The 25412-nt window shown below is 45.5% G+C and overlaps 1 protein-coding gene across 1 annotated transcript in view; it reads right to left on the bottom strand.

Annotated features, from left to right (window-relative positions):
• Syne2 (spectrin repeat containing nuclear envelope protein 2) overlaps window positions 1-25412 on the bottom strand; it is a 316624-nt gene that overhangs the window by 33740 nt on the left and 257472 nt on the right. Inside the window, exons 90-99 of the mRNA XM_051147456.1 lie at window positions 25238-25366; window positions 23203-23357; window positions 22961-23105; window positions 22489-22583; window positions 20884-21118; window positions 18678-18872; window positions 15041-15166; window positions 8597-8752; window positions 6353-6511; window positions 4911-5077 (exon numbers count right to left, since the gene is read on the bottom strand). Of these exons, the coding sequence (XP_051003413.1) occupies window positions 4911-5077; window positions 6353-6511; window positions 8597-8752; window positions 15041-15166; window positions 18678-18872; window positions 20884-21118; window positions 22489-22583; window positions 22961-23105; window positions 23203-23357; window positions 25238-25366 (1562 nt within the window). The remainder of the gene's footprint in view (window positions 1-4910; window positions 5078-6352; window positions 6512-8596; window positions 8753-15040; window positions 15167-18677; window positions 18873-20883; window positions 21119-22488; window positions 22584-22960; window positions 23106-23202; window positions 23358-25237; window positions 25367-25412) is intronic.

The raw sequence follows: 25412 nt of genomic DNA, 5'->3' as shown, positions 1-25412 counted from the left end.
CTTCAAAAATGGCCCCACCCTAGGCTCAGCTGCTGAAGTGTGTGTCACCCAAGCCTGAAGACCTGCCTTCAGAGCCCCGGCACCTCTGTAAGAGCTGAGTGTGGTGTTATTTATACTTGTAAACCCTAGGTTGGGGATGGGGGTGAGTGGGAGGCAAGAAGGCAGGTGCATTGCAAGATCTCACTGGCTAGCCATCTAGCCAACCTACGATCTTGGAGCTCAGTGAGAGACTCTGCCTCAATATAAGGTGGAGAGCTATCCAGGCACTATGGGTACCTGCCGTCACCCTAGATCTTCTGGAAAGGTTCTGCCAAGATACACAATCAAGCATGCATGCATATATACATGCATACATACATGCATGCATACACACACACACACACATACATTAGTATAATATATCCAGAGTGACTAACCAATGACACGGGGTGACCTGTGGTCACAGTTCCTGCTTCATAAAACAGAAGATGCCAAATTCTCACCCCCTGACTTTAGTCCCACTGAAAATTAATTAGGAAGGCCCTCTTGGAGCTGTGGTCCCTGTTGGCTCATTTTTGTGCATCTCTGTGTCTTGTACCCACCCAGTTTTGAGGTAACTGCACTTCCTCTTAGAGGACCCTACAGATGGATGGCTCTGAAAAACAACTTCTAAGAACTTGGTTGCCCCTCCTGTATTTAGGTTCAGCCAAGTAATATATTTGGGGGGGGGCTCCCCAGCCCTTGTTAGGTTATTGCAGGAGATGGACCTTCAGCTTCTTTGCTTTAAGGATGCTGCTGATGCTGAACACTTTCTAAATGGAGAAGACAGTGGTTCGAGCCATAGCCCTCTTCTTCCTGCTGTGGTTACTGGATGGCCACACTGGATGCCATAGAGGCAGTACCCTTGACTGTCCTGCCACTCTTCCATCTGGGCCTCAGTCCTCACAAGCATCTTGCTAAGGAGGCAAGAGGCAAGAGGCAGGAGGCAGGGCTTGTGCATGGCTTCTCAGTGTGGAGACTAGGGCTCAAGACTCACTCACAAGTTACCGATTTACTTCACCCCACTGCTCAGGTGTTTCTCAAATACTGCAGCCATCAGGAGCACCACACCTTGGCACCACACCTGGGCACATGTTAGAAATGAAGGTCTTGGCCCCACCCAGACCTGTGGATGGAGCATCTCCAGACGTGGGACACTGAGGCAATCTAGGATGCCTGCTGAAGCCACTGCATGCATTCAGAGTCACTGTCTTCTGGTAGACAGGACCTGACTATCAAGTTCTAGGTTTCAGAAAAATGTCAATACAGTCCTTGGAAAGCCAACGTCTCGCAGGAGCTGAGCATGCTCTCGAGATGCTTCGTGCAGTGAGACAGACGGACTCTGGCTCCTGTTCCAGCCCTGAGCAGGAGTTCCACAGTGACGTCATTTCCTTTCTCTGAGTTGCAGTTTCCCTCTCTGTAAATGAAGGTGCAGACTGACCTTGCAGTGTTGTTTCAAGAGCCTAAAGAGCCTATATGAAGAGCATGGCTCTGCTTCCCCACTCCCCAGCCTCCACCACCACCAGAAGCCTAGTTGTTTGAAATGATCAGATGCAATGTAGCTTTAAGAAACCTGTTGTCGCTGGGTGTGGTGGCACACACCTATAATCCCTCCATTTGAAAGACAGAGGCAGGCAGATTGATGTGAGTTTGAGGCCAGCCTTGTCTACAAAGCAAGGTCAGGACAGTCAAGGCTACACAGAGAAACCCTGTCTGGAAAAACACACCAAAACCAAAACCATAGAAACCAGTCGTCATGTTGCCCTAATTATTTTTAAGTTTGTTGAGAATAAACCCAAAGTAATATTTTTTTGTTTATTTGTTTTGTTTTTTTCTTTTTGACCAGTGAATGAGATCTGGTTTAGTGGGCTTTAGAGTTCTGAACCCCATGCCAAGCCTTCAACTTTAACTTAGGCCTGTGGTGAAGAACTCACAGAGTTCTATTCATTGTGTGTTTTTAACTAGAAGAGTCTAAAGGGGGAGGGGGGAGGGGGAGGGGGGAGGTGGCAACTGCCTGAGTTGAGATCCTGGCTGCATTGAGCATTTGAGCAGGTTATTTAACTTCAGCCCTCAGTTTCTTTATCTATAATGATGGTACCAACCTTTCAGAATTACACTGAAAATTAGGTGAGGGCTGGAGAGACAGCTCAGCAGGTGAAGGTGGTTCTTGCTGAGTCTAATAACTTGAATTCTATCCCTGGGATCGACGTGGTAGAAGGAGATTCCTGCAAGTTGTCCTCAGACCTCCACACATGTGATGTGGCAATCATTTTATCCCTTCCCCATAGGTAAGTGTACTAACAAAGATGAGGTGACATCGCACATACAAAGCAGACTGCTAAGAACTCAGTTGGCAGTCAAGATATTTGCTGTTGTTGCCACCTGCCATGTCCAAGAAGGCTGATGAATTGTCAGCCACTGTGTTATCTCTTTTTCTACCAAGGAACTGGCCAGAGACGGGCAGCCAGTAAAGCAGAGAAGCCAACAGCCTGCTAAACTCCCCAGTGACATACCTGCAGAATGCATGCTACTCCTTCCCTTTTCAGGAAACATAAACTGGGTCTTACTCCTGAATGATCCATGAGCAGGTGTGATGTCATCACACCCTTGATCAGTGTCACGTATCCAAGCTGACTTGGAACATAAAGATGATAACAGCAAAGCCACAATTTACCCACTGGAAAGGCTCTTACTCTCATCAACTGGAATATTTATTCCTTCAATAGACACATGGGACAGTGTTTCTCAGCCCTGAGAATAATTACCATATTTTTTGGACCATAAGACTCACTTGCTCCCACCCCAAAAGTAGGGTGAAATTAGAGTACGTCTTATGGTCCAATTGCTGTTTTTCTTGTTTTACTTCTCTAAAAACTGGGGGCGTCTTATGATCAGATGCATCTTATAGTCTGAAAAATATGGTATTTAAAACTTATTTGTGTGTGTGTATGTGTGTGTGTGTGTGTGTGGGGGGGGGGGGGGGGGGCGCGCGCGCGTGCGCGCGCACCTTCCACCTTTGCTTGGCTTCTAGGGTTCAAACTCAGGTCATCAGGCTTGCACGACAAGTGCTTTTTACCAAGTGAGCCACCTCGCCTGTCCGGCCATGGGAATAATTTAGTCAAATCGCTGGCCTCATAGAGGAACACCTTCTCTTTCCTAAACATAACCAAGGGAATCTGCTTCCAGTTCACAATGGGTACCATGGATAACTAGTCCACAGAGAGGCTTCTACATGCTTTCCTGGTCCTGTGTCAAATGAGCAACACACGTATCTGAACTGTGTGCAGCAGCTTCAGGTGCGCTGCTGGACATATCTGGAAGACTTGGAAATGGGCGCAGAAAAGTTAAATTACATACTCAACTTTCTACGGTGAATAAATGGGAAAGCCAGGAAAAGCTCAAATCTTAAGCCTCACTTCCATCCTAAGTTCCCGTAAATTTCTTTTTCAAATGGTCGTTGAGAGAAGTTGAATTCGGCCCAGCCTCTTCCTCGAGACAGTTCCCTTAGATCTTCCTTTAGGAAACTTTGTCACCACTGAGAGAGACCTTGATGGACTCAGGCTTTACTTAGGAGGCCAAATCTGTGGCTGACGTTCCAAGGCTCTGATCTCCCTGATCCAATGAGGCTTCTTGTCCTTTCCTGGGTGGCTTTTCTCCTGCTCCATGTCACACCTGTTTGCTCATAACAAGGGTCTCTGCCGCTGCCCGCAGTGACCGTCAGGAGTTCCACACCCTCACTCAGGACCATCCGGATGCCAGCTCTTCCCTGGTCTCCGCCCTCCACTCTCAGAAGTCAGGATCTAATGCTCCATACACTCGGTTCTGCTGCTGCTGGATATCCACTCCCATTAATGTAACTGATGCTGTGCTCATGCCACTTGGCAATTGCCTCTGCTGACCTAATCAGGTTGTTGTATGGCTTCCCGTGATCAGGGAGGTAAAGGGTATGCCGCGTCATTAGCAGTATCCTACTCTTTACCACTCTCCAAATCTTAGCACACCCCCCAGACTGCTGTCTTCTAAACTCCCTATCATACGCATGTTCACATCTGAGCACACTGTCCTGTAAAACATGTGCTGGGCCAGAGGCAGATGCCTCCGAAGACCGGGTTGCAATAGGAAAATGTGTGGATTTGGGAGAAGGGAGAGGACTTGAAAACAGAAGCTTTCTAGAAACTTTGGGCATCCCCATTGGTTGTTGGTGGGAGATAATATTACCAGCTCTATTTTGGACAAAATGGCACTAGAGAACAGAAGATGCTGACCACTACTCAAAGTTGTATTCTCCAGTAGACCAGGTGCCCATCAAGGACCTGGCATAGTTATAAAGGACTCTTCAAGTGTGCACTGGGCCCCTGCTGTGGGGGCAGCCAAGAACCCCCCAGCTGTTACTACACAGGGTGAGGCAGGACTAGGCAGGCATAATTTCATGGGGGACACATTAAGATTCACACAGAGTGACACTTTCTAAACGAGACGTCTCCTTTAGGATCTCTTTTCAAACTAAGTTTCCAACCCTCGTTTAAAACAAATCCATGGGCTGGAGAGGTGGCTCAGAGGTTAAGGGCACTGACTGCTCCTCCAGAGGTCCTGAGTTCGACTCCCAGCAACCACATGGTGGCTCACAACCGTCTATAATGTGATCTGATGCTTTCTTCTGGCCTGCAGGTGTACATGCAGGCAGAGCACTGTATACATAATAATAAATAAATCTTAAAAAAAAAAAAACAACCCACAAAAAACAAATCCAGCTGCGCATGCTGGCAAAGGCTTACAGCCCTGGCTTCTTGGGAGGCTGAGGAGGGAGGAATGGTCCAAGGGCAGGCTGGGGAACATAGCTAGACACAGCTCTCAACAAGGACAATAGCAGCTCAGCAGTCGAAATGTCTTACCTCGATCCAATGACATCAAAAAGATGCTGCCAGCGGTCATTGATTTTGTTGAGCTTGTCCTCCATCTCAGCCGCCTTGGCCTTGCTGCTGGCCTTGATCAGCTGGTCGCCCATCTGCTTCAGCTGCAGCTTGTTCTCATTGAATAAGCTTATTTCTTCCATGCAGTCCTGGCGGGCACCAAAGCACAAGGCCCGCGTCATCACCACCAACCAGCTCAGTCCCGCTCCAGCCAAGGGTTCTCTCTTAACACACTATCCGTTCTGTTTTCACTTTATTAGATGGGGGGTAGGGGTCTCACACTGGGGTCTAGGCCAATACTGAACTCTAGGCAATGCTCCTGCCTCAGCCTCCTAAGTCATGGTATTGCAGGCATGTATTACCATGCTGGCTACACTAGTGGTTTTTTTTTTTTTTTTTTTGGTTTTTTGAGACAGGGTTTCTTTGTATGTAGCATTGGCTGTCCTGGACTCGCTTTGTAGACCAGACTGGCCTCGAACTCACAGCGATCCTCCTGCCTCTGCCTCCCAAGTGCTGGGATTAAGTTTTAATTAAAAAAAAAGAAAAGAAAAGAAAACTTGTACTTGTCAACACAGTTCTCCAGGGAATGGCTACACCAGATAGTAGTACCCACTACACAGAGTGAGGCGGGAATATTTAGATGGCTGACACATTAATTCTAGCATATAGTGACCGTTTCTAAATGAGACCACCCCTCCTAGGACCTCTTTTCAAATCAAATTATGAGACGCTAGGTGTGGTGGTCAGCTAGGTGACTACGAAGTGTTTAAGGCCGCAGTGACTTTCTCTCACCACGTAGCCCAGGCCTGCAGCTCATGGTCCTCCTGTCTCAGCCTCCCGAGGGCTGGAATAGGCACGTGGTCCCATGCCTGGCTGCGGATACTTTCTTTTTCTTTATCCTTGCAGTGCCAAGGATCGTGCATGCGAGGCAAGAACTCTACCCCTTGGGTTACATACGTCCCAGCCCCATTGGGTTCTTTCTTAACAAAACACCCCTCAGTTTCCCCTCATAAATGTGGAGCTGAGTCTAACTGGATTTAACGGAGTCAGCCTGAGGTCAAAGGCTTCCCAGGGTTTACGGAGAGGAGAGGTGTTCTGGGTGACTGCACAACGATGCTCAAGTGACCACTTCTGTCACAAGCCTCACTGTGGCTGCTCTCCTCTCTGACTTGGGTTCTACTTCACACTAACTAGTCTTCCCAACTGAGGGGAAGCTGCCCTCCTCAGCACCACATCCACTTATGACAGGCTCATACGTCCCATCTTTTTCACTTCTTCCTTCAGAAAGATCAAAGATAGTCCCTTGAAGCATATACACTGTGCTTAGAAACACCTGTGACACTGTGGGTCTTTGAGCCCCACCCTTTGAGCCCTGCCCTTTTCTATGCACCCACTTGGGCCCCTCCCCCTGCCCCCCCACTTACCTTCTGTAACTTTTCAATCATTTCTTCAATGCTAACATCTGCCGTCTGTAGGACTTTGTTTTCCATCTGTACCAGCCAAGCACACAATTCTTTATTTTTTTCATTGAATACAATCCACGAATTGAGTCTGTCTTCAATCTCCTGCTTGCGGATCGACACCTAGGGAAGACATGCATTTTGGAAGCTGAGTATAGCAGGGAAGGAAAAATCCCTTGGCCCTCAAAAAGAGAGGCACCCCAACCCTCCCAGACACCTCCCCCCCCCCACTCACATACACAAACACAAATGCCATTTGCTTTTGCCAGCATCTCTAAAACCTGTTTCTTTCTCTTAAAACCTCAGACTCAGCTTTAACAAAAGTTAAAGCTTTCATCCTTGGTAACTGCCATAAAAGCTAACCAAAGATGAAACTACGGTGTTTCACACTGTGCGTATTCAACACTATCAAGCCTAGAACTCAGAAACAAGAACAGTTAGGTACATCAGGAATCATCGGTCCACTTTGTTTTCCTTGTTCTTTCAATGTAACACATTCGCTGATTGCTTCTTCCACGCTCACTTCTCATTTTGTGGCCCAAAGCTTTTTTATATCAAGAAGGCAGTGTCCTGCTAACTTGTTTTTAAAAGTATCATCGGATCACAACATTAGGGGAAAAATCATTCATAATGCAAATGGACCACAAAGTTTAAGTGTAGTAAAAATGTTTTGATCATTTAAACAAACAAATAAAGCCCAAAACGATTCATTTAATATGCTTTGCCGTTACTGTAGGTTTTTGTACACTGCAGTTTTGTCTGCAAACCGTAAAATTGTCACCAAAAATTGGTCTGGAGCAAGCAGGCTGCCCCTTAAACGGCCAGTGTTCTATTATGCTCACACCACTGTCCTTAGAGAGCTACAATTTACCAATTAAGTTTACATCAATAAAGTACAAACTAGCCTTTATAAATGTACATCTATTCTCAGTTTCTGAAAAAATCTTTGAATTCTTAAATGGGGTAGTTTACCTACGGTAACTAAGAGTTCTTCTGGCAGGTTTAGCACTGTACTTTATAGAAAGGGGAAAGGCGGCTACACTCCCAGAGATTTTTCTCACCGTGTACAAAAGAACCTCTGCTCTTCCAGACTGAGGTCAAGATACCAAATGCTTCTGTGTCCTGCTCAGCCAAGTGTGTTTAAAAAGGCCCGAAAATCTATCCCTAGAAAAACAAGCATTTTGCTCCCATTCCTCCAGCAATGTATTTATTCTAGCTGTTAAAACTCCTAGCACTTAGTGGCAGGATTGAGTCCACAGTGGTAACAATTAAGACCATCTGGGGGTATGTGCTTTGAGCCCTCCTTAACCCTTAGAGGACTTTAAATGTATTGTGTATGATTTTAATTGTATTGTCTTGTACACAAACAGGAATTAGAACAATTTAACAGACACTCAGAGTACGTAGTAACTACTAAAATCAAGTTTTTGATAAAGTGTATTTACTCCAAAATGTAATTAAAAGTGTCTTTAGACCACAGGTATTTACAAATGTCAAAATTCATTCCTACAAAAAAAAATTAATGAGATTAAGGAATTAACTTTTCCTGAGAATTATGTCTCCTTAACCCAAGGGTCTTTAAGATTAATTGAACCCTTTAATTCCACCTTGATCCTGTCATAGACTTGAACTGTGTAATACTCTAAACACAATTCCATCCTTATCCAGTAGAAGTGATCTGCTGAGTCAATCACTTCAGAGTTTAAAACAAACAAACAAACAAACAAAGCCAAAACAAAACAAAAAACCCGGAGCTCTTAGGACTAAACATCTAAATGCAGGAGAAGCCTGGTTCTCAGATAACTACTTCCTTGCCTGTGGGCATCAAGGCTCTGGTATTTGGCCCAGGGGTCAAAGAGCTCTTTCCTAATATGCCCTGATTGGTACTATGCAAGCCACAGAATAGAAATGGCACAAGTACGATCCTTGTTTACATCCCAGCTTAAGGTGATTTTAACAACAACAATAACAACAAACAAAGAACCCCTCAACTCAGTAGAAGTGTGCAAAGTTGCACAGTGAGAGCGGTTGAAACAAAGAGGTCAAATCTGTTTAAACGGGTTGCTGCTTCCTAAAGGAACCAGCAGAGACACAGGGGTCCTGGTGCCAGAGAGACTCTGTTTCAAGGAAGCCGGAACCCTTCTTTCCTTCTGCCTTGGGACGGTTCAATCAACCCTCCCCAGCCCGGTAGGCGGCTGACTGACTTACTCTCAGGCAGAGGTCCTCCCATTGTCTGTGCAGGAGCTCGATTTGCTCCTTCAGAACCGTCACGTCCTCTGCCAGGATGTGCTGGCTCAAGTCGGCCTTCATAGTTTGAAGCTCTTTCAAGTTGTGCGTCCAGTTAGCCAGAGACTTCTCCACTTCCTGCATTTAAACACAAGGAGAAAAGGGGAAAATGCCTTCAACTCCAGCGGCTGTTGTTTCCAAACCTGTAGGCTAATCCTTTGATTAGGCTCGGGGGGAGGGGAGCCTGGGAAGGGGAGGGACCTTCGGAATGAGAAACAGCCGCAAACCGCAGCCCTGCCAAGCTGCCTACAGTCACCTTTCCCTCAAGGGGACAGTCTTTGCTCTCTTGGAACTCATCCCTTCAGGTAGCTGGAATTTAATAAACTCATTCTGTTGGAAAGTCATCCAGGCCCTTTCCTGTACTTTAAGAAGGCACAGCATGGATATTGGAAGAAAAGCAAAAATTTACAAGTTTCTGGATTAAGACCCAGAAACTATGTCTTATAAAGTCTCACATTCAAAACGTGGTCATCATAAAATGACAAGTTCTGTTTGGAAGGATTTTTTTCTAAACATGAATACAATGGAAGGAAAATTGCTTGCTGATTATTGGCACAGATAAATTAGCAGATAGCTTCCTATTTCATTGTCATTCATTCATTCATTCATTCACTCTTTCATGGGCAGGAGATCCAGCCTAGTGCCTCCCATTAGCTAGGCAAAGACTACATCGCTGCACTATACCGTGAGCTCCAGCTAGTTTTTAAAAATGAAGTCATTTTCAGATGCAGTGAATTGTAGCAATTAATCAAGAAAATCCTTTCACTACAGAGGAGTGAAAGGAAACAGCCCTAACCCCTCGAGAGAGCCTACAAGGTTCTAACTGTGCTTAGGATTCTGTATGTAAGGCACAGTTTCCAGACCTCTGTTCCTGCCCTCCAGCTGAAATCAGAAGGAAGATACTGTATCGTTCATACCAGAGGATCAATCAAAGAGTGGCTACCGTAAAGAGGAGCTAATTCTTGATTAATGTCTTTTTCAGTGTTCTAAAAGCTATAGTGGCATGATTTGCTAAGATTCTCTGTACTTCATAATGTGGCTCAAAGGAACCTTTCAAAGTTTTCATAGGAAGTAAGAAACTTCCAGGCCAGGTGACACATACTTTTAATCTCAAGCACTCAACTACTGAACAACATTCCCACCCTCGGACCCCTGCTTTATGCTCTCCTTGTCTGTTCCGTCTTTCCTCCCTACAATGCGCGCGCACCCGCACACAGACATACACAACGTAGCTATGTAGTTAGCATGTATCTGTGCAATAGAGACTGTATTGACAGAATGGCAGGGACCATGACAACACTACTTCTGAAATATAAATTTTTTTCTTCTTATGCTTTTGACCATGGCCATTTTGTCACGGCACTTGCCACCTGCACACTGAATCCTTAGATATCAAATCAAGATGCATGAATGAAAGGAAAGCAGTTTGTACCAATAACTTTTTTGTTGTTGTTTATCTGTTTGGTTTTGCAGTCATGGGGATTGAACTCGGGGCTCCATGGAAGTTGGGGTCCTGCTGTGCAGTCATGAATAGCCTGGTACTCACTATGTAGCTTAGGCTGGGTTCCAGCTTGTTGTAGTCCTCCTGCCTTGGCTTCCCAAACTGGGACTAGAGGTTTTGTATAACCATACAGGGCTGAGAGCTTTAAAATGTTCGCAAGTGTTAAGAGAATAACAAATGAGCAATCAAACAACATACAAGGAGGTCTAGTGTGTAAGCTGATGATCACCTTTGTAGAAACATCCAGAAAACATGCCTCAGATCTGGGAGTGTATCTCAGGGGCGGAATACATGCCTCGCATGCATCAGGCTCTGGGTTCCCCCTCCCTTGGAAAAACCATTCAACCAAAGAACACTTCAAGTCTTTAAGGTTAAATGCCCCAGATTTGTTAGAAGACGGTTGCAAAAGGGAATAAATCAGTCAGATAAGTTTCCTTTATTTTAGCCTGATAAATAGTCTGTGTTGCAAAACTGTCTGTAAGATTCTAGTTACACCTATAGCATGGTGTAAGTCTTCAAGTTGTTTGTATACAGCGGCATGTTACCAGGCTTTGGCTGGATTCCCTACAGCAACAGGACAGCATAGGCCTTTCCCTATGGTATTCGCTCATAGCGAGATTGTCAAGTCCTGTTTTTTGGTTTTTTGTTGTTGTTGTTGTTGTTGTTTTTCCTGCACTAACGTTTGAACTAAAGGGAATGGGCAGACACTTGGTAAATGCTTGCTGTGCAAGAGTGAGGATCTGAGTTTGATCCATACCATCCACGTGAAAAAGCCAAGCGTCATGGTGCATGCCTCCCTAGCAGCAGGGAGGGTAAGATACGAGGATGGCAGGGGTTGCTAGGCAGCAAGTCTGGCTGTATCAGTGAGCTCCAGGCTCAGTGAGAGAGCCTGTCTCAAACAAATAAAGTGGAGAGCAATTAAAGACGACACTCAGCACTGAGCTCTGGTCTCCACGTGCACATGCATATCAGTGCGTGCACACAATATACACACACACACGCACAAAAAGGCAGCAAAAGATGAGTACACATGCATACGCTCGTACATGGACGGACTATCTTGGGAAGAATATGCAACAAATGAGTTGTTTCTGTGGCAAGGAATGGATAAGAGAAAGAATTTAACATACATCCGATGGACCTTCTGAATTTAGAACCATGTGACGACATCATTCAAAACTTATCTTACAATTAGAACTGTTTCAGTTATTGCTACTTCATAACTGTAATCTTGCTACTGTTATGAATCATAATATAAATATCTGTGTTTTCCGATATTCTTAGGTGACCTCTGTGAAAGGGTGGTTCAGCCTCCAAAGGGGTCACAACCCACAGGTTGAGAACCAATGGTATCGCTAGAGTCTATGTTAGTTAGAGTCTCTGAAAGAGACATTACATGTCAGCAGGTCATCCCTTATTCGAAATCCTTGGAACTAGAAGTACTTCGTATTTCAGAGTCTGGGGGGTTTTTGAAGTAGGGACACTCAACTTGTGTGTTTATGGTGAGTATGTATGGGTGGCGTGTGTGTGTGTGTGTGTGTGTGTATGGTATGCGTGTGATGTGTGTGTGTGTCTGTGTGTCTGTGTGCTGTTATTTCCTACACAACCTTGGCCATAATGGCATGTAGCTTCATGAAGGAAGTAGGGCTCAGCCTGGGAGGACGCCCACAGACTCTTCAGGGATGCTATCCACTGTCCTAGGCAGGCCTCCAGTCACCTGGGGTCTGTTTGCAATCTGGTCACTGGTTGGATGAAGCTGTGGATCTCTGCCACAGTTGTTTCCACTGATGAGTGGGGCTGAGCCAATAAAATCTGCGGACTCTGTTGGAGGCTGAGGAGTGTGACACCTGGGGAAATGGTGCCCTTAAAGGCTTCTATTTCACAGTCAGCACAGCCTTCTAGACTTTACGCAAGAAAATCCCTGCGTATCAGTGGAGAGCAACACTGTATTCTCTCATTAGTTTTGGCATCTCAATTTAAACTTGATATAGCTCAGTCTAGCCTTAAACTGTCTATGCAGCTGATACAAGCCTTAAGCCCCAATCTTTCTGCCTCTACCTCCCAAGGCTCAGATGCCCCCCCCCAAAGGCAGTTTGAGGGAGGAGCAAATCTTGTTTATATGTTAATTTGATATCTGGCATGGGTCCAAGAAGCTACATGGTTATCTGCAGGAATAACATTTCAAAGTGGGCTTTCACTTAAAACATATGCAAACATCAATTCCTGAGCAAATTAAGATGTGAATTTAAAAAGGAGAATTTAGGAAAATCCAGGAGAAGATATAAAGGTTTATTTTATGAGCTACAAATGAAGATTTTCTATAGAAAAGAGGACACAATCATATAGGAAAATATTCACGTAGTCTCCTGTATTAAAGCCACACAAAATCACTGGGTATCGATGAGAGGTAGAAGCAGGATGACCAAGAATTTGCTACTAGCCTGGGCTACACAGCAAAACCCTGTCTCAAGCACACAAACAAACAAATCAAAACAAAACCATAAAGCAAAAACCCAAAACAAAACTTCTACAAAATCTATTGCTCACTCAGTGACATAAAAAGAAAGAAACTGTCTAATGGAAGATACTTATTAAGTATGTACTTAACAGAGAAGTTGTATTAAGAATAAATAAGCAAGCTGGGCATAGTGGTACACGCCTTTAGTCCCAGCACTCGGGAGGCAGAGGCAGGTGGATCCCTGTGAGTTTGAGGCCAGCCTGGTCTACAAAGTGAGTCCAGGACAGCCAAGGCTATACAGAGAAACCCTGTCCCAAAAAACAAAAACAAACAAAAAAAGCAACATATTCAAATGAAGGCCAGAAACAGCCAGACACAAAAGTCAGGGAAAGCAGCAAGTAGCAACAGACAGGAAGAGAGTTCAACCGACAATCTTCAAAGAGATACTATCTTACACCCCAGAATAACAAGGGTTGAAAACTATCTAACATCAAAACCGGCCGCTATTCATACGGTGCATACTAGCAGCAGTGAGGACAAAGCAGCAAGGGGAATCAACATGGCTGATGTAGAATTATAAGGGAAATGCTGCACCATCCATGCTATACAGTATGGGGCTGCTTTAGGTAGTCTAGGACCAGAAGGCAGTGACTCAGTTATTCCATTGAGAATGCTATAACTATGTATTAAAACAATAAATAAATGCATTAGATGGTGAACAGCAGGGGCAGAGCTGTGGAGACCACCAGGAAGGGCAAGTACAATGGAAATGTAAAATGTTCATGTCTTTACCTGGATGATAACTACAATAGCCATTTATTGTGTTTTCTGTATCCTTGTGACACTGGGGAGGAAGCTGACAAGAGCCTTTTTTGTACACACTAAGTGAGCACTCTGTCACCAAGGTATAGCCTTACCCCTTTCTCATGTCATTAATTTTATATTAATTGATTTCTTTTGAGAGAGGGTCTTGCCTAGCCTAAGCTGGCCTAGAACTTTCTATGCAGTCAAGGATGACACTTTACTTCGGGTCTACCTGCTTCTACCTCCCAAGTGCTGGGATTCATTACTGGGATGTCCTTCAATGCCCAGTCTCTATGCTCTTTGTTATGCCTTCAAAATTAGGAAATTTTTATGACAAAGACAAATGTATACAGGGAGAAAAGTACTACTTTCTGACACAGATTCCAGTATAAGACGATTTATTTTTCTCAGTTCAATCCCTAGTCACTGAAGGAAAAAAAAAAAAAAAAAAAAAAAAAAATTAAAAGACCATTCTAAAAGATTATCAAAAAGTCTCTTAAACACCAAACAGGTGGACAGGAAAGAGACATGGAAGGTCCTGACTTGGATCCTGGTTCCTGCCTACAGCTCCGCCCCATCTACTGCAAAGACCTTTGATGTCCAAGAGCCTTTGCTAATTAGGCAGGACACAATTCAGAGGGTTTCTGTAAACATGCTACACATAATTAGAAGAGCTCAACTCTATTGGTTTTCAATGTGAATTTTTTTTTATGTTGATATAGCCTTTTATTCTAGAGAATGATTTCTTTGATTTTGTTGATGGCAATAGCAAATTTAGTATCAAAATTAACAGCATAATAATGTTATTAATCTAGGGTTTCAGTGTGAATTTTTAAGTCATACCTCACTTGTCAAAGACAAGATCCCTTAGTCAGAGAATAAGCAGGGTTTTGTTTTGTTTTTGTTTTTAAGTAATCTCAGGGTCAGGGACACAGCTCAGTAGGTAAAAGCACTTCCCGTGGAAGCCTGCCGATCGATTTCAGATCCCTGGCCCCAAGTCAGGTGTAGTGGTACACGCCTGTAATCCCAGCACTCCTACCATGAGACTGTGACATGGGATGCAGATAGAAGAATCCTGCAGACGCTCACGGGCCAGCTAGTCTGCAGCGCTTAGTGTAAAAACAAACAAGAGAAACCCTGCCTCAAAGAAGGTGGAGGGCAAAGGCTGACTCCTGAGGCTGTCCTCTTACCTGCACTCCACACAAATACACACTCAGGCATGTATGTGTGCACATGCACGTGCATACACACACACACACACACACACACACACACACCACACACACACACACACACTTTAAAAACTCAGAGGCCAGATCTTACATTACAGGGAAGACACTGATGAAAAGAACATGAAGAACTGTCCCAAGAGCCTACAATATACCGTTTTGCAAAAGCCTTTCTCATCTTTACACAAGGACCACATGAAGCATCAATTTAACACCTTAAGAGACCAGAATGACGCTAGACAGAAGGCAGGGAAAATCTCTCCCAGCTGACCAGAACACTTAGCTTGATCACAAAACAGAGAGGCAGGCAAACATGTTCAGTGCGCAGAGGGCAGCTGGGTGGTCATCTTGGCTACTGGCTCAGCTGTCAGTACCTTAATCAGCTCCTTTTCTCTGTGGAGGTCCTCATGGAGTTCGGGAAGAGGATCTTGGCTTTGTGCTTTCAGAACTTGCAGCCTGCTTTTCAGCTCCTCGATTTTCTTTTCACACTGGTCCCAGGTCTATTTGAAAACAGTATTAAAACTGGTAAGTACCTGGCTCTCCAGACTGAAATATACAACAGGCCAGTTCATCTGAGGCACCTGTGCTTTTTTTTAAGCGTTGTTGGATCAGCCACACAGAAATCAGTTCCTCATCTCGTGCAGACTGACCGGAAGGGACACATGGACATATGCCAATCACTGGGATGGATTGGTTTGGGGAAGCATCTCTCCCTACCTCTGTCTCCTTCATCTTTCTAATCCATTGTGTCAGTTTTGAATACAGTCACATCTTAAGAGGATACTAGAAACACTGACTTTCAGCCTTTACCCCTAAGTGTGTGTCGCAGCAGCAGAGGCAGGCAAAGCATACCGCTGGTTCCCTCCTGGGTCACCTGTTCTGTGTCACTCCTCAGGCGCTCCCAAAGCCTGGCTCCCTTCACTGCACCTTCTCTCTCCACCTGCCACCTTCTGCTTAAAATACTTTGTGTCTGCAAAGAGATTTCAAGCTTTATCACCTCACTGCAGCTGTGAAAACCTGAAGACATGGAACACTGGCTGACACATTTGGAAACGAGAAAACGGAGGCTTGGAGAATGTCAGTGGGCTCACATGAGAAGTTAAAGGCCCAGGAAAGAGAGGGCCACCTTTTTTCCTTAACGCTTATGCTACTGACCAACAGGTGCCTGCACTTTCATGCTTGTGGTGTTCAGATCTGATTCGCTAGAGTAAGTTTCTATTCCTGAACTCACTAAAATTGTGTAAACATATGATAACAGATCATTCTATTCTCTTTTTAAAAAGATGTATTTATTTATTATGCATACAGCGCTCTGCCTGAATGTACACCCGCAGGCCAGAAGAGGGCCTGCATTACATTATAGATGGTTGTGAGCCACTATATAGTTGCTGGGAATTGAACTCAGGACTTCTGGAAGAGCAGTCGGTGCTCTTAACTTCTGAGCCATCTCTCCAGCCCACCATTCGTTAGAACTGACCCTAAGTGTGACTGGCGTGGTCCCAGCCAAGGGCGATACCCTTCCTAAGAGAAGCTCCTGGAAAAACTATCTGGAACTCTGTTAAGGAGGCAAAGAGAGAAGTTCCCGGCTGAAAGCAAGGTCTTCTGCTATGCTCTGGCAACCAGGCTGCCGCTTAGCCTGCCCTTGCCTGCCAGCTCACCATGCACCTCACGGAGTCTGCATGATACAACGCAGGTGCTCCGTTCATAGCACAGGTGCTCCGGCCAACTCACACAAATTCACTCCATTTAGAAAAAATTTCCAACAGGCATGGTGGTGCACGCCTTTAATCCCAGCACTAAGGAAGGCAGAGGCAGGCAGATCACTGAGTTCAGGGCCAGCCTGGTCTACAAAGTGAGTCCAGGACAGCCAAGGCTACACAGAGAAACCCTGTCTCAAAAACAAAACAAAACAAAAAATGTCACTGGGTAGTTTGGTTATCTGTTTTTGGTACACACAATAGATTAGAGGAATGTCAGAAGTAAGCATAGAAACAAAACAAAACAAAAATAGCTTAATATTCTGACAAGAGAAACAAAAATCAAACTGCATTTAAAGTCCAAGAGTATTTTAGTGTTGGGTCAAAAGTTCACTTCAGTTCAGTCCTTGAGAACAACTTGGTGTTCAGGCCAACAAACCAATCAACCAAAACAACAACAAAACCAAGATTCTCCTACTAGTGACTCAAAACATTTCAGTTCTCAAGCACACAGAGATCAATTAACCAAGAACTAACATCTGTGGAAAAATGCATTCTGTGATGACAACAGAAAACACAACTGTGCTTATTTTCATGTCTTATGCCCAGGATGGAGCATAAGTGGCGTGTTAGTTTCATGTACTAAACATCTAAGGAATATGACTATTTATTTATTTAGTATATATGGATGTGTGGGTATGGGCGTGCCACAGCACATCATGGAGGTCAAAGGGCATTTTGTTGGAGTGGGTTTTCTCTTTTCACTATGTGGGTGCCAGGGCTGAACTCAGGTTAAAGGCTTGGCCACAAGTGGCTTTAACCCACTAAGCTACCTCACTGACCCAAAGTAAGTATCTTCATAGCATCTCAAGTGTTTTTATATGCAACATTTGTTTTTTCCCATGCAGCTATTATTTCATTAATAGCAGTAACTGGCACAACTTATATATTAGTAGGAATTGACTTTCATTACAAAACTCAGACTACCATATTAAAAAAAATTCCTATTGTCCCACAGCCAGCAAGAACCATATGCAGTGCCACACACTCACCTCTGCAGTGCCAGACACTCACTCACCTCTGCAGTGCCAGACACTCACTCACCTCTGCAGTGCCAGACACTCACTCACCTCTGCAGTGCCCTGCAGTGTCACAACTCACCCCTGCAATGCTTTATAGCGCCACACATTCATCCTTGTAGTGCCCTGAAGTGCCCCACACTCACCTCTGCAATGCTCCATAGTGCCACACACTCACCTCTGCAGTGCCCTGCAGTGCCACACACTCACCTCTGCAGTGCCCTGCAGTGCCACACACTCACCTCTGCAGTGCCCTGCAGTGCCACACACTCACCTCTGCAGTGCCCTGCAGTGCCACACACTCACCTCTGCAGTGCCCTGCAGTGCCATACACTCACCTCTGCAGTGCCTGCAATGCCACACACTCACTTCTGCAATGCTCTATAGTGCCATACACTCATCTCTGCAGTGCCCTGAAATGCTACACACTCACCTCTGCAGTGCTACACACTCACCTCTGCAGTGCTACACACTCACCTCTGCAGTGCTCTGTAGTGCTGCACACTCCCCTCTACAGTGCTTTGCAGTGCCACACACTCACTTCTACCGTGCTCTCTAGTGCCACACACTCACTTCTACCGTGCTCTCTAGTGCCACACACTCACCTTTGCATTGCTCCTCAGCACCACACACTCACCTCTGCAGTGCCACACACTCATCTCTGCAGTGCTCTGCAGTGCCACACACTCATCTCTGCAGTGCCACACACTCATCTCTGCAGTGCCACACACTCACCTCTGCAGTGCCACACACTCACCTCTGCAGTGTCACACACTCACCTCTGCAGTGCCACATACTCACCTCTGCAGTGCCACACACTCATCTCTGCAGTGCCACACACTCACCTCTGCAGTGCCACACACTCACCTCTGCAGTGCCACATACTCACCTCTGCAGTGCCACACACTCACCTCTGCAGTGCCACACACTCACCTCTGCAGTGCCACACACTCACCTCTGCAGTGCCACACACTCATCTCTGCAGTGCTCTGCAGTGCCACACACTCACCTCTGCAGTGCCACACACTCACCTCTGCAGTGCTCTGTAGTGCTGCACACTCCCCTCTACAGTGCTTTGCAGTGCCACACACTCACTTCTACCGTGCTCTCTAGTGCCACACACTCACCTTTGCATTGCTCCTCAGCACCACACACTCACCTCTGCAGTGCCACACACTTACCTCTGCAGTGCCACACACTCACCTCTGCAGTGCTCTGCAGTGCCACACACTCACCTCTGCAGTGCTCTGCAGCTTGGTGATCATCTCTCCCAGACTGAGCTCAGTGTCCTTCCAGGTGTCCTGGAGCTTGCTGACTTGCCTGTCGATGAACTCTTTAGTTTCCAGGTTCGGTGTGTCCCGTAACTTCTCCCCAGCTTCCAAGGCCAGTTCGTAGGTGGTTCTCCACCTTTGAACATGGATCTCTTTGTTCTAAAAAGAAAAAGAGGGTTTGACTCTGGTATGATTACAAGGTGATTGTGGGTTTCCCTCAGAGCTTCATTAAAACGTTAAATTCTACATAAGTTAGACAAATCTATACATACAGAATGCACTCACGTTCCCATTGGAAGCTAGTGCTCACCTCTGGGTAGGTCTATACTCTCAGATGAGGTGCTCATAGGGTCACGTCCAAGGGTTAGTAACAGATAAGCCACTTAGTAGAAGGAAAGCTCAGGGGGCTGGAGAGATGGCTCAGTGGTTAAGAGCATTGACTGCTCTTCCAAGACCCTGGTTTAATTCCCAGCACCTGCACGACAGCTCACATTTCTAACTCATGTGCGCACGTGTGCACACACACACACACACAGAATAAAAATCTACAGGGTAATAGGAATCTCGGAGCATTAAGAAAACAGAGTCTTTGAACTGAAATAATTACACAGGCTATCACCAAGGTAACGCAGAAGAGTGGAGTGAGCATATTATACTAAGAAAATGGGCAAGAGAACACATAAAAAGCATACAGTTAAACTCAAGACACATATTGGTCAATACATGAAGGAACAATGAAAACATTTGACTTGAATACGACTTGGGCTGAAAGCAGATTGAAACAAGCTATCTCCAACACAAAAAATGAGGAGGAATTCTTTGAACTGACTCCCAATACCCAAAGGAGCAGAGGCCTGTCTTCCTCTGCTCGCCCCTGACTTGGTCGGTGGCACATGACTTTCCAAGATGCTCTGGCTAAAACCCTAGAATCTTTCTGACTCAGTTTTTCCTTATGTGTAACATCTAAACTGCACCCCAATCTTTTGCAGGTTCATCCATTTCTCATCATTCAGGTCCCAGCTTAAATGCCCCCATCCCAGAGACCACCCACACCTAGAGTAGTCACCAACTCCCCCGTTAATTATGTATATAAGGCAATTACAATCTGACATTTTCCTTAATTAAAAAAAATTAAAAGTTAATTAGTTAATTTCCTGGACGTGTTCATGAGAGCAGGAATCTTCTCGTCCTTACACTGTGATGAGGACGGGGACCAGCACAGAGAGGGTGCCCAATCAATATAGGATGACTAGAGGAGTCAGTGAGGCCAGCCCAGCATTTCCGGGGTGCTGAGGCATCTAGCTGACTCTCTAGCAGGGAGCAGCTCCCTCTAGTAAAGAGGGAGTGCATTCTCTGACTTACTCAATCCTACGTTCACGAAGCAGCTTTCCTTTATGTTTTTTTATACGTTGATTTACTTATAGAATGTTTGTTTGGGCGGGGTGCACCTGCCACCCACTGCGTATTTGGAGGTCAGAGGACAACAACTTGTGGGAGTCAGCTCTTTTCCTTTATCACGTGAGTCCCAGGGATTGAACTCAGGTCTTTGGACTTGGCAACAGTCACCTTTACTCTTTGAGCCCTCTTGCCAGCCCCTCAGTCCTTTTGATGCACACTTGGTTGTCTGAATTTGCTCTTGAAGAACAAGAGGCTCTTCCACCTGACACTATACCTGTGGGGATCCCTTACACATTGGCCAGTCCCTCCGGGGTTTGGGTGGTATGACCCTCTCACGGCAGACTTCTCTTATTCTACCCACCCGTTGGCATCGCATGTTTCTTCCATATCCCAAGAGAGCGTTTCTATTTCTAGGAGAGTGGGCAAGACAGCTTTACACCACACAAGGCTAGGGAGCAGGCTGTGGGTTGCCATAGCTAGCTAGCTTCCCACTGCACAGAACATGCTTGGGTCATGCCATAAAACACTGAACCTCAGGGGGCTGGAGAGATGGCTCAGAGGTTAAGAGTACATACAACTCAGAAGACCAGAGTTTGATGCCTGGCACCCACATCAGGTAGCTCACAACTACCTGTAACTCTAGTTCCCGAGGGATCCGACACCTCTGCACTCACAGGCACACGCCTACACACATGATTGAAAATAATAAGAATTGATTCAAATGAGACCCCCGACCCTGTGTGCATTTCACCCCCAAACTTTGCATACATACTTTCAGTTCGTGGATCAGGCGTCTGGTTTGGCAGGGGCTGTAACGGTCCTGCTCCTTCAGTGCAGCCAGTAGGTGGCCGGTGTCAGTGAGGACACGGAGTAAGTCCTCCACGGAGGTGGTGAAGAACTGCCACTGTGTCACCAGCCTGTCGATGTCACACTTCCTCTGCTGAACACCCCGGGCAGCACTCTGCCATTGGTCTGACAGCTTTGAGAATTCGGAGACAAATTCTGGCCTACGGGAAAAAAAAAAAAAAAAGATGGCGAGAGATTCCTAACACGAACATGTAGAGAAAGTAATTGCATGTGAGACAAACAACTTCCCGAAACCTGAGCCCTGTTCCTCTTAAACACAGGGAGGGGTGCCATGCTGTGGATGCACGAAGTAGAAGGCGCACACACATAACCTGGTGTTTGGCCAGCAATCCCAGAGTGGGGGGGTCGAGGATACTCTGAGCTGACTTAAATACATGATTCCTAGTCTTCCTGGAAAATCCAGAAATCGGATCAACGGGAAATGCAGAACTACAAAGGCGGGTGCTTTGTAATGCTGAAGATCACTGGAGGAGAGGTTTATGTAACTCGAACAACCAAGAGTAAGCTGTACCACAGCCACCCAACTAGTTCTTTCCCGGTGAACAATACTGATCATGTGAAAGAAAAAAAAAAAAATAAGGCCTTTCTTTATTGTGGGAAAGTCATGTTTGTCATAAGGAGCAATCAAAAGCTTATTACCCTGGAGTGGGCCTGCATTTATCGCTCGAGGGCTGTGAAGACAGAGGCTTCATATTTCTCAGGTATACTGAAAGAAGCCTCAGAGGGCAGGGGAAGGATACGCACCATGACACTCGCAAAGGTCTGAACAACTGGGCCACCTCTGGATTCTGGCCATGCCAACTGACTACATGAGCGATTCAGCCGTGCTCACAGGCTGGCCTCAGGGTTCTGCCCAGCCCGCCTGCCGCTGCCCACGGACTCCACGTGGGGCGCCTGGGGAGGAATCTCTCCTTTTGTGACTATGACACAGCTTTGTGCTTGGGATGGCGGCACCTTACAGCTTATTTTCAAATACCAAAACCTCGTGTGGGTGAGAGTACAAAGGAAAGGGTAATCCAGAAGAAGCAGTCAAAACCTAGTTAATGCACGCGGGGAGCGGCCATTTCCAGAACCCTCTGTGCTGTCACCTTCATCTGCTTACAACAGGCAAAGCATCAAAGCATCATGAAAATTTTTATGGCCACAAGGCACAACCCTGTCTGTCCTGAGGTAGAGGCAGAAGGACAGTTCCACCGTGAGGCTACAGGGCACGGGTGCAGTCCAGGTCATAGTTAGAAGGAGCAGACCCTGGCAGTCACCCTAAGAATTGTTCACAAAAACCTACAATAACTTTCATGAAGAGCTGGAAGAGAAGTGCTCGAAGGCTCCACACACACGCAAAGATAAGGAGATAAGGGCTAATTACCCTGAGTGATTAGAAGTCATTGTAGCATTATATCAACGGACTAAAGTGCCACGCGGTACCCCAGAAACACGAGCGCACAAAGGCTCTCGCCTCAGAAGGCCTGTCCCACCAACTGCCTTAGTTTCAGGGCCCCTCACAGCTTACCTGTTCTCTGTTTCTGCTGTGTCCAGGAGTTGTAAGGACTGGGCCACGTAAGCATCAGCAACTGTCTGGTTTATAGATACCTCAGCTTCTAACATCTGGGAACCAAAGACAAAATATCAGCCAATAGGTTTCACCATCACGGCTCTGGGACTTAGGCTTCCTATTCAAGCTCTTAGAGGGTATGTGAAATGACCAATTTTCAAATTATTGGGAAGGCGACTCCAAAATAATGCTCAAGCATTCATATTAATATCATCTAGGAACACAATACTGAAAAAAACAAAACCCAGACCTAGTAATAGTAGCTCTTCCTAAATGCCTTTACTCACTGGATGTCAATTAATTAATATATATATATATTTTTGAGGCCGACACTCCTAGTGTTTCATTTGAATGCCTCTTTTCCCTGCCCCTGCCCCCTGCCCCCTGCCCCAGGGGGGAGTGGCTGAGGAGTGGCAGAGCACAGGTTTACCTCATAAGTTTTCTGTTGCTCCAGGAGAGCTGGGAGGCCATGGGCAACATCCTCTGTAAGCGACTCTTTTATCTTCTCCAGAAGCTGGATCCATTTTTCACAGTAGTGAAGGAACTTTTCATTCAACCTGGTTCCCTGAAGTTTGCTATAAAGATGTGAAAACAAACCCAGCTGAGCTTTGTAATAACGACGGTAACCCCTTCTTTCCCATGAAGCGCCGGCAGAGAGGGCGGTGTTCTGACCTGTAGTGGTCCAGCGCGGTGGCCGTAGCCCGGATCCACTGCCGGTTCACATTCTGTAATGTTTTTATTGTTATGTCACTGAGGGGGAGCCTGAGGCTCTCTTCATTCAAACGCTCAACGTCAGGTGACTGGGCTGTCAGTGCCAACACGTGGGTCTGTGAGACAAAGAGTACAGACAAAATGTCTACACGAGGAAATGGTCCCTTTACGATAAAGATGATGGGAAACCGGGCCTGAATAGGTAATACAGCTTACATATAGTCAAACAGCTAGTTAGAGTTACAATTGGGTCTACACTTAGATTTCTCAATGGTGTTCCTACTCGGGGAATGCCAGCTTGTACACATGGCATGATGGCTACTCTGAACTGTCAACTTTGGCAAGATTTAACATCACCTAGGAGACACATCCTCAGGGATGTCTGTGAAGATGTCTTCAGAGAGATGTAACTGAGGAAGGAAGACACATCTCGGATGTGGGTGGTACCATGTAAACTCCATAGCCTACAGCTCCCCCGTAGGCTGGGAAGTGTAGACTGAGTACAAAGAGAAAGAGAAGCAGGCCAGCCGAAGGCCAGCAGGCATGTCTCTCTGCTTCCTGACTGTGGGCATAGTGTGTCAAGTGCCTCACACTCCATCCCTACGCTACCACGATGGATGATTGGCCCTAAAATCATGAGCTAAAATAACCTTTCCTTCTTTATAAAATCTTTATTATTGTGTAGGTGCACGCGAGATGTGGAGGGCAAAGGACACCTTTATGGAGTTAGTTTTCTCTTCCACCTTTACGTGGGTGCCTCCTACAGAGCCATCTTGCCGCTCTCCAAACCCTTTTTCAAGGTGCCTTTGCTGGGAATTTTGTCATAGCCGTGAGAAAAGCAACAGGCACGAGCAGCACCAAGGCAGCCCAAGAAGTAGGAAGGACATTAAATTTTGTTTTTAAGCAAGACTGAGGGCGAGTTGTTGCCTTTTTAAAGGCCAGTTCTGGACCTTCAAGTCCTATATAATCTGCCAATAACTTGCCCTTGTATATATACAGTGTGCCTATATATCAAGTGAAAATCTGACCTGTTATATGATCCTAAGTGTGGTGCCTAAACCAGACTTAAGTCATTCGAGCCATATTTTCCTGGGGTGTGAAATCACCAGAAAGACTCATCAAAACTTTATTTTTAAAAAGCTATTCCAGGGACAGCCTTTAGGTTGACAATATGCGAACAGTATGTTAAGTAAACACCTCCCACAATACCCCCACCATCTTCCCAACTCTGCTGTCATAGTCTAGGTCAGGTCAACAAGTGTTTTCTTTAGATGGCCAGCCCATCAGTGTGTTAGCTTTGTGGGCCATCTTGTCTGGAACACAACCATTCAACTGTGTCCTCATAGCGTAGAAACCATCACGGATAATGTGTAAGTGGAAGGTAAGCTGGGCTTAAATAAAATGAAAGATGGAATGGGGTTTGGACAGCATGCCATCATTGGCTGACTCCTCATCGAGGTGGTAAATATAGACCTTTGGGAGTTTGTAGGATCCAGAATTCATGAGTCCTGTCATTTATTTTGTGCTAATTATGCAAAACTCACTAAAGAATTAAAAAAGAAAAATGCCCAATTTTAATGGGATATTTTATATTTGGTCTTCACACTAACCCAAAAAACCCAGCTAATCACAATGGAGAATTCTTTGAATATGTGGGTTCATTGAACTTAGTTCATAATAATCTTAAGATAAAAACATCTATGGACAGTACATACATATTAATAACATAGGTATATTAATAACTTATTAACAATATAGCTTCCCACAGTGTTCTGCTTTTTCAGACCTTAAGAAAACAGAACAGGGATGAAAGGGAAGTGAAGGAGTATGTTCATGAGCTAATGAGAAAGAAGGTGAGAAGGAAGGAAGTGACTGAGTGAGCTCCCGAAGAAGGGTTTGAGCAGACTCACGCAGTAGTAATTAGCTTAGTCGTTTAAACCTTACAGAAAAACACATGGGAAAAAAAAAAAGACAGAAGGACACATATTGCGAATACCAGGATTGAGTCAGGAACTTCCTCTTTCTCTTCATGGTAAAGTTTATTCAAATTTTCTTCCTCGTGCATAATAAGATCTTTTAAATATGCCAGCCGGTCCCCAAAATCCTTAAACTTGGCCAGAACAATCTATAAAGAGACGTTTTTGTTAGGAAAATTTCACGAGTACGGACAA

This window comes from Acomys russatus, chromosome 1, assembly GCF_903995435.1.
Source record: "Acomys russatus chromosome 1, mAcoRus1.1, whole genome shotgun sequence".
NCBI lineage: Eukaryota > Metazoa > Chordata > Mammalia > Rodentia > Muridae > Acomys > Acomys russatus.
Note: the sequence above shows the minus strand (reverse complement) of the source record. Positions and strands in the feature narration are given on the sequence as shown.